The 9,297-nt window shown below is 35.5% G+C and overlaps 1 protein-coding gene across 1 annotated transcript in view; it reads right to left on the reverse strand.

Annotated features, from left to right (window-relative positions):
* Window positions 1–8,594, reverse strand: part of LOC145678624 (uncharacterized) — an 86,262-nt gene extending 77,668 nt beyond the window's left edge. The window contains exon 1 of the mRNA XM_081748980.1: window positions 8,437–8,594. Within this exon, the coding sequence (XP_081605106.1) occupies window positions 8,437–8,499 (63 nt within the window). The 5' untranslated portion in view covers window positions 8,500–8,594. The remainder of the gene's footprint in view (window positions 1–8,436) is intronic.
* Window positions 8,595–9,297: the final 703 nt, after the last annotated feature.

A 9,297-nucleotide genomic window follows, 5' to 3' on the forward strand; every position in this document is an offset into this window, starting at 1 on the left:
AGGTAAAAGAGCTAGTTGCACTATAATTGCAAACTGATATGTTGAGATTGAAACTCGATATTGAATTCTATAAAAAGGATTACCATCTTTAAGATGTATTTGCTTTATCTTTCACTAACATAATAGATTAATATTTAAAGAAAAAAACAGACACAACAATATTGTATTTGTAGTAAGTATTTAAGCCTTTTGAGTGCGAGTGTAGTTTCCCTCCCTTTCGTTGTTCATGCTGGAGTAGCATACTTAAAATCGTGACTTTTAAGATTTGTTCTTTCTGGAGAAAGATTTAGGCGGCAAATTACGTCATTGCGCGGGCGACAAATTGCCTAGGGCCGGCCCGATGATATGTACACTCATATCCAAAATGATTGTCGCATATCTATAACTGCCTTCTTGTAAGAATATAATTTGATGATTTTGCAGGGTACTTTTAATACTGATGCTTTGTGTATAATCGGAAAACGTATATTTGTGGTAAATTTCAAAGGAAAAGAATTATAAATATGAAAATGAGAAAGAGTAAACGAAAATGTTGCTAAATGGACAAGAAAAATTTATTTTCGTTTTATTGTTCTTATTTACTGCTGTTTTGACATGAAATTTGCCACATACATGTCTTTGCCGATTATACACATACTAACATTATAAGAAATACCAGACGGATTCGTTATCAAATTATATTCCTACAACAACATATTTATAGACATGCGACAATAATCTTAGACATGAGTGTACATACAAGACATGAATATAGGATGACATAATTTGAAGTAATGCAGGGTGTTTCAAAATGAATATTAGGGATTTGAAACTTTGTAGTACCGGTATCTATTACAATTAACTTACAATAATAAGTATTATCAAATAAAAGAGCAACTCAAACAGTTTTGTACACACGCATGCCATGCATTGTTTCCTCTGTCTGTCGTTAGAAAGAGCAAGTAGCAAAGATGGAGACTAGAGGCCAGAAAGCTTTGTGTGTTTTAACTTTGCAAAGACTGAATCTGTAGTTACAGTGCAACCGTCTGTGTGAATTGAATGTTTTGTGCCATATGGCGGAAAGTTTATGGGCCTTTCTCACCTATTGACTCAATGTGTGCCATGTGACGAATGAAGCTCACATCGAACACTTGAAGCAAAAACTGTTTGAGGTGTTCTTTTATTTGATGTATCGTTTATAATTGTAGGTAAAATGTAATAAGTACTACGAAGACTTAATTCCACGATATTCATTTTGAAACACCCTGCATTTCTCAGCATCAGTATTGGAACTAAGATGTAAAAAGGAGAGGTTGTGATTGTTTACAACAACGATATTATTATTAGTCAAGACTATAATTACTACAACACAAGTTAGTAGTCAAAAAAATGTAATTAAATGTACACTCGTAACCCTTTCGGACCCAGGTGGCCAAAGTAGCACATACGGGTGTGTCAATTTTTTAATCCGCTCCTGTATGGTCACTAATTAAGATATCGGTATATATATTTTTTGCCAAATATGGTTGAACCATAGTTTATCATTTTAGTTTCTTTTTCTTCTGTGTGTCGAATTTCCCACTCAAATTTCACCCCAGTCAAAAATTCGAGAATTTTCGAATTTTCTTTATTACTTTGCCCCTGTAGCTTTATTCGTTGTAGAGAGACCTCCTTAAGACTTGTCAGGTAGATACGTCGGATGAATACCTAATTGTTGACATCAATTGGACAGGCTTGCGCGCAGTGTTGCCAACTACGGAAATTAAAATCTCCTTAAATTTGGGCAAAAATTTCGAAATTTTTGTTATAAACCGTACCTATACGTCCAAATGCAAGTCAACTTACGCCAGTCGAACATTTGTTCTTACTGAACAAACTCGGGTACATATCGTTACAGTGGGGTAATTAGGGGCCGCACGAAAAATTCGGATTAAGGTTCTAACTCTTGATGTTCCCCTACTTTTCTCTTTATCGAAATATATTTTTGGTAATTAAAAGCATTGTTTCTTAAATATCGCCATGATACTTGTAGGATATATTAGTAGTGTACCAGTGTTTATTTTAAGATAGTTTTCGTCTGTCTGGTAGCAGTGTTGCCAGCTATGGAAAATTTTAATTCAAGATGTTAGGGGAAAATTACGTGTTTTGTCTATTATATCCCTCTTGTTGGCTACATAGGAACAAAAGTACCAGTATCTGAAAGTCTTGTCTTTACCCTTCACAACGCACTATAGAAAGTTTCAATAGGATAGTTAGGGGAAGTACAGTTAAGGTTTAAGTAGACCTTGTTCTCTAACTGGAAAGATAACTGTGATTTTTTTTAGGTGGACTGAAATATTTTTAAATGAACTGCTTACTTTATTAGATATCGTCACAATACTTATAGGGTATATTATAGGGATGCCAAAGCTTCTTTGAAGATAGTTTGTGTGTGTCTGCTAGCACTGTTGCCAGCTACAGAAAATTTTCATTTCCGATTTTATGGAGAAATTTTGGAAAAAAAATAACTTTTTGTCTCTATTATTTCCCTCTTGTTGGCTACATTCGAACAAACGTACCACTGTCTGAAAGCCTCGTCCTTAGCCTACACAGAGCACCATAAAAAGTTTCGGTAGAATAATTAGGGGAAGTACAGTTAAGGCTTATAATAAACTATATTCTGTAAATGTTACGAAAATTGTGAATTTCTGAGGTAGAATGAGATTAAAAAAAAAAAAAAAAAAAATCATGCTTACTTTGTTAGATATCGCCATGATACTTGCAGGAAGTATTCTTGGGGTACGAAGGTTTATTTTCAGATAGTTTACGTCTGTTTTATGGCAGTGTCCAGCCAAAACAATTAATTCCCGATTTTAAGTAAAAAATTTGGCAAATTTCCCTTTCCCCTATATTATTTCCCTCTTGCTCGCTACGTTGCAACGAATGTACCACTATCTGAAAGTCTTCTCTTTAGCCTACACAACGCACCTTAAAAAGTTTCAATAGGATAATTAGAGAAGCTGTAGCCCCGGCATATCTGTTGGTTTTTGCTTCTGAGGCATAAAAAGTGTCAAAATTTCATGTGTATGGAAACAGAGAATTTTTTCTTCCTCTCTTTGAATGGAAGCCAGCGACTTTAGGTTTTCACTGTACCTTGTCAACGCACCAAAGAAATTTTTTTTTAGGTGACTTAGACCCATATGGCAACAGTGGTGCTAGATACAAAAAATCTTGAAATTCGGTTAGGGATTTTTTGTAAATTTTCACCCCTACATTTCCCTCAGTAATTTCCCACCCGCTCGCAACACTGCAATGTAACGTACACCAAAAAATAGCCACATTCCTTTTCTAAAAAACAAGGTCTCAACCATATCAATAGGGTAAATGGTTTTTGAGCAATAAGTCACTAACTGACAAAGTAGGAAAACGCCAAAAATAATCTGGGTCCGAAAGGAATAATCACACGATTTTGCTCATATAGGTAAAAGGAAACAAACGATTTGTAAGTTACGATAGGGCTTCGACTCAAGCTCTATTGATTATTTCAATAATCTTCAACATAAATCAATAAATAATAGCTGCCAGAAAAAAACAGACATTTGAAAAAAAACATGAAAAAGAACGATGTTTTTTATTGAAAAAAAAAACTTCACAGAAAAAAAAACCGTTTTTTTACAACACTATTAACAACAAAAGCATGTGTATCAAATTCATGATGATGATTTTGTACAACAAACCCAGAGCCCTCACCCAAAGGACCTTAAAGATTTTCTTTTGTGACACCATCAAAGGATGCTCGAAAGATGTAAATACACAGTAAAAAGACTTTTTCAATCGTAAATACAAAATTCATGAAATAGAGGGCTAGCTGGTCACTTAAAAAGCACGAAATGTAATGTGACCGAATCAAGGCAGCGCGAAACTGGTGAACGCGCCTCAGAGGTGGGAATCTGCATAAAAAGGATAATTGAAACATACTATATTCCTCATGTTACTTCATGTCTTACGTGTCTGACAGCTTTATCGTTACGGATCGTACATTATCTTCACATACAAATTCATCCCATGACAGTTTATTTATGGATTGTTACGTGTTTAGAAGCGTAGATTTTGGATTACGGTACGTTAGGGATGTTAGAAGTAAGATCCACACAAAATTTGATCAGTTATATATTCCTATTTTCAACGGTTAATAGAATATGGTAGGGTAGAGTAAGGTAAGTGAAGACTGGACCGATTTTGTTAAAACTGATCGAATGCAACTTCTCGTTTTTCCGTAAGGATACGAATTGATGCGGGCATTGTAACGTTTACCCGAAATAACATTATATACTACATTTCTCTAAATTTGATTTTGTTATGCAAATTTGAGGCAAACTACCCTAACTTAAACCTAAAAACATCTAGCTCATGTCTGCAGAATAAATTCCTATAAATTCTACAAATGCATGTATCTGCCGTAAACTGGGACAGCATTGATAAGTATTTACATGAAAATAAATTAAACACAATACACTGAGCAAGGCTATGTGATAATATGTAACAAAACACACAATCACGCAACAGTTTCGACACAATAACTGTGTCTTCATCAGACTTCCACTCCTTAAGAGAAAAGAAATATTGAGAATAATAGAAGAGGAAATGTGTGAAAAGAGAATAGAAAACTGGGACAGTAAGAAAGTAAGAAAAGGATTAGAGGCATTATGGGAGAATGGATACTGTATAATCAAAGACAGGATTGTTAAAATGAAGGAAGGACTTAATATAGCATCTTGTTTGAGTCCAGTACTATCAGATATAATAATGAATCGATGGGAGAAGGAGACGATACAAAGAGGAGGAGAAAGACTGTTCTTTTCTTGCCGTTATGTAGATGACTGTTTAGGAGTATGGAAGGGAACGAAAAGGCAGCTGGAGAAATTCATAAGAGACGTGGAAGATGAAAAGAAGGGATTAGACTAGAGAATGAAACAGAAGTAGATAAGGAGATAAACTATTTAGATATGAAAATAAAGAAGTCAGAAGAAGGAGAGTTTATCCTGGTACCAAAAGGAGTGTGCAGCGGGAGTGTATTGCCACAAACGAAGTGATGTGGGTGAGGGTACAAAGAAGTTTCATAAAAAGCATGGAGAAAAGAATAGGAGATCTAAACACAAATGAAGAACAGAGGAAAAGGGAATTAAAGAAGTTCTGGACACAACTAAGGAGAAATGGATAAAACGAAGAGGACAGGATGACAAGAAACATAGCAAGAGAGAGGAAGAAGACAAGAACAAAAAAAGGGTTTGGAATAGAAAGCCTAGGCAAAAAAAAAAAAAAAAAAAAAAAAAAAAAAAAGAAAGAGAATGCTTCGGAAAGCAGGAATAAGGACGTACAAGAAAGGAGGAAGCAGAGTAAATTAAACTGGTCAGGAAAAACAAGAGAAAAGCAATACCGGACAAAGACGAAAAGGGGGTAATACATGGAGTAGGATGCGCGGAGTGGAGTGTAACAAAATTTACATAGGAGAAACAGAGAAGAAGATGGAAGAAAGGATAAAACAGCACAAGGATGATGTAAGATTGAAAAGGGGATAACAATGCGATATACAAACATCAAAAAGAGCCAAACCACAGAATAGGGTGGGAAGGAGCAGAGTTCATAGAAGTAGAGAAGAGAACTTTGGTGAGAAAAAGGAAATAACCCAGGGAGATTATGAAGGCAGGAGACAAGGTGATGAATTGGAATGCAGGATTTTCGACAAATAAAGAGCGGGAGAAGATTCTGCTTAAAGAAGAAGAAATGAAAAGGAAGAAGAAAGAGAACAAACTAATAAGAAAAATAAGGATAATTAAAGGCAGAATGTATACAGCGAAAAAAGTAAATTTTTAATTGGACACGTGCGCAGATAAAAAGTGAACGTGAAAACCACACAATTGTTACTTTGAAACGAAGGGGCGGAGCCTAATTAAAAGTTGATCTCCGGAGAGTATATAAGAGATGACCAACTCCCAAACAGCCAGAGAGGTGTGGAAGTCTGATGAAGACAAAGTTATTGTGTCGAAACTGTTGCGTGATTGTGTGTTCTGTTACATATTATCACACAGCCTTGCTCAGTGTATTGTTGTATTTAAGCACAAAATGGAAACAAGGACCGATAGAATAGTTATAGAAAATAAATTGTAACACACTAGCCGATGCTTTCTTTACCAGCAGAGGTATTGTGTGGAACCGACAATGAGTTTTAAAACTGTGCACTTAGGTTCAGAGCGAAGTTACTTCACTTATCTTTTGTTGTTATGCGAATGTAAATAAAGTGTAAAATCTGTGGGTGCTAGGTAAGTTTAACCACATCATGTTTTGGAAAATTTTACCTGTAAATTTAATATTCTACATGGAAAGACGTGTTTATAAGGAACAAATTTCTGTAAACGGAAGAATTAATTAGTAAGTAATATAGCTGTCACAAGTGTAATACGACGGTTAAAATGAGTAAGTACATATTAAAGATGACTGTATTAGGTACTACTTTCCGTCGGTGTGCGAAACTTGCATTTTGTTTTCAAGCGTGAAACCACTACAAGTGCTGGGTATTACTTAGCTTCTCCCCAAATCTCTTGGCAGTGATTGCGGTATGATATTCGCAACTGTGATGTAGTCTTGTACAAACACAGTGTGGATGTATGTCATAGAAACTGTAGTGCATAAAAGATGAACCAACTCGTCCTAGATGGGCACTAAAAAGCACGAATGCTATCTTACCGAGTCAGGGCAGGAGCGCAGCAGAAGACCCGAACGGCGAGAGGGTGCGTCCATAGGGAGCAGGCGGGTCTGCAACGGTGAGAATACGAATAATCGAAGTCGCTTACAATGGCACACTATAGGTTAAGTCACAGTATCGGCTCCTGAGCAGTCGATGGATTTGGGGGAGACACTAAATGCCATTCCAGGTGCTAAAGGAACTACAATTACTGCGAAAACTTACATGTTTTCAATACTTTTACTTACGCGCCTGCTTCCTTCGGACGCATTTCAACGCGTACCTGCCAACTTCGTCCTCTTCTGACTCGGTTAGATACCGTTCTTGCATTTTAGCGGCCACCTAGCACACGTTTGTTTTTTGCAAACTAGTCTCTGACATATGTCAGGACATCGTACTTAAAAATCAGCGACAATCTTGAAAGAAGTGTAATTTTAAAAATATTACTTCTGAAGGCCTCGTTTAACTTCATCAAACTTAAGTACGGCATTATTAGATCGCCCCGCGCAAATCTTTTGAAGGACAAGAACGAAATTAGTAAATTTTCCAACAATTATTCGAGTGGTGCACGAATGTGTTACAAAAATAAATAAAATAAAGCAAAAAATACATTATATATATTACTATTGCACTCATTTGCAAATCTCTGGATGAGTTGGGGCCCCATAGCAGAACATAATGTGATCGCAGAAAATTTGCCACGCCTGTGCAGAAAAATTGCAAGAGAAAAAATAGCCAACAGAAAAGTATAAAAAAAGCCTGCTATATGTAGATGTCTTAAATGGACGGACTCCTTGCATAAATATAGTTTGAACTGTTTTTTACGTCGCGTAAATCATATTTTTAAGAATCTAAAGTATTTCTTCTGCAGAAAATTTTAGCAGAATTCCTGCAGAAAACATTTGACTTACGAAAGGTCATCGCAGAAAGACATAGAAATTTTTATCATTGGGTGTTGGGATCGAAATATAAAGGTGCAGCGGAAGAAACATTATTTGGAATAAAATTTGGGGTTAAGTTTAGAGTTACCCCTCCGCTTTTTATAAAAACCAGGAAACTTTACAGGAGAAATGAGGTAAGAAATGATAATTTGAAGTTTTTATTTGATGTTTAGGAATTTAAGTTCGGCATGAGAGTTATGTTTAATACGAGAAAAGATATGTGGACGTTAGTACTATTTGCCGGATGCGGAAGCATTCGCGGAAGGTTTCAGCAGCATGGTAGTTGTAAAATATGGCGAATATGGCGAACAGGTGTAATGGATGCTCAAAAATAATGAAGAAAACCTTTTAAATTTTTGTAAAGCCAACGGAGTACTAAAGGTAAGTGAAATGTAATAATTTTTAATACTTTAAGCACTGTTTTTTGTATGTTGCAAAGTCCAAGGGCACCTACAGACTGGAGGGGCAACTCTAAACTTAAGCCAAAATTTGTCCTAATATCTTTCATCATTTTATTTTTGACGAAATAGCTGACCAATCTTCAAAATTGATTTCTAAAAAGCACCCAAATTTGTCGTACCTAAACTTCTTTTCCTCCCAAGTTAAACAAAATGTAACATTTTAAAACCCCCATAATTTGACATAAGCTTTAAATTTTGGTATTAACCCTTGTACTTAAAAACAGTTGACTGCTGCTATGAGCTCCTCTTGGGTTCCAGTTCTCTTTCTGTAGAGCGGAAAATATACTGCTTTTAAATGTTAATTTACTGTTGCAAATAACGGTAAACTACTTACAAATGATAAAAGTTTAGAAAAATAATCGACCAATCTCTTGATCAGGAAATCAATATCTAACATAATGTCATATGAAATAACTATGTGACGTTCCACAAAATCAAGCTAGGCCTAAAAGAAATTCTTGTTTTGTCTGAGACCATTATCGGTCGAATAGGTAGGTGCACCAGCTATATAGACATGTGTGCTACAAATGCAAAATTGTCATATGTACCTCACACGGAGGATTTGTGATTCAGGAACAAAATTGAATAAAATACAGGATACAATTACGAAGAAAGGACCCAATCGGGAAAAAGGTCCGAGTCAGGAAAGAAGTTCAGACAGTGAAAGAGGGCCGAAAGCCAAGTTGAACAGGGCAAAAAGTTAGAGAAAAGAGGCAAGTGTAAAATGAAAAATAAAGAGTATAAAAAAAGAAGGGGATGTATGTATTATACGTGTAAAGGTAAAATAAAATGTAAGTGTAGTGTAGGTGTATAGGAAATCCCACTCCACTGAAATTCGCCGTAACGGCCACTATCGAACTCTCCTAAAGAATTCCATTCCTCATACGGAAGCAGCGTTGCCAGTCTCAAAACACGAAAATCTTATACACGATGATAGTCGATCTCTTATTCTCCGGAGGACCGTACAGTAAATTTTTATGTAATCACTCTACTTTTTTCGTAATATAGGAAACGTTTTATTATTTCTAGACATTTATAATGTTTTGCTGTAAAATTCTGTATTGTAAAGTAAAAGTAATAGAGGATTGGCAATTAGTTTAAAATATAGTTTTAAAAAACGATTTCTCAATTATAACATAAAGTTATAATTTTCATCCCCCAAACAGATGTCATCACTTTGTGTTTCTGCTATGTA

Source organism: Thermobia domestica, chromosome 2 (genome assembly GCF_964235325.1).
Source record: "Thermobia domestica chromosome 2, izTheDome1.hap1.1, whole genome shotgun sequence".
In the NCBI taxonomy this organism is placed as follows: domain Eukaryota; kingdom Metazoa; phylum Arthropoda; class Insecta; order Zygentoma; family Lepismatidae; genus Thermobia; species Thermobia domestica.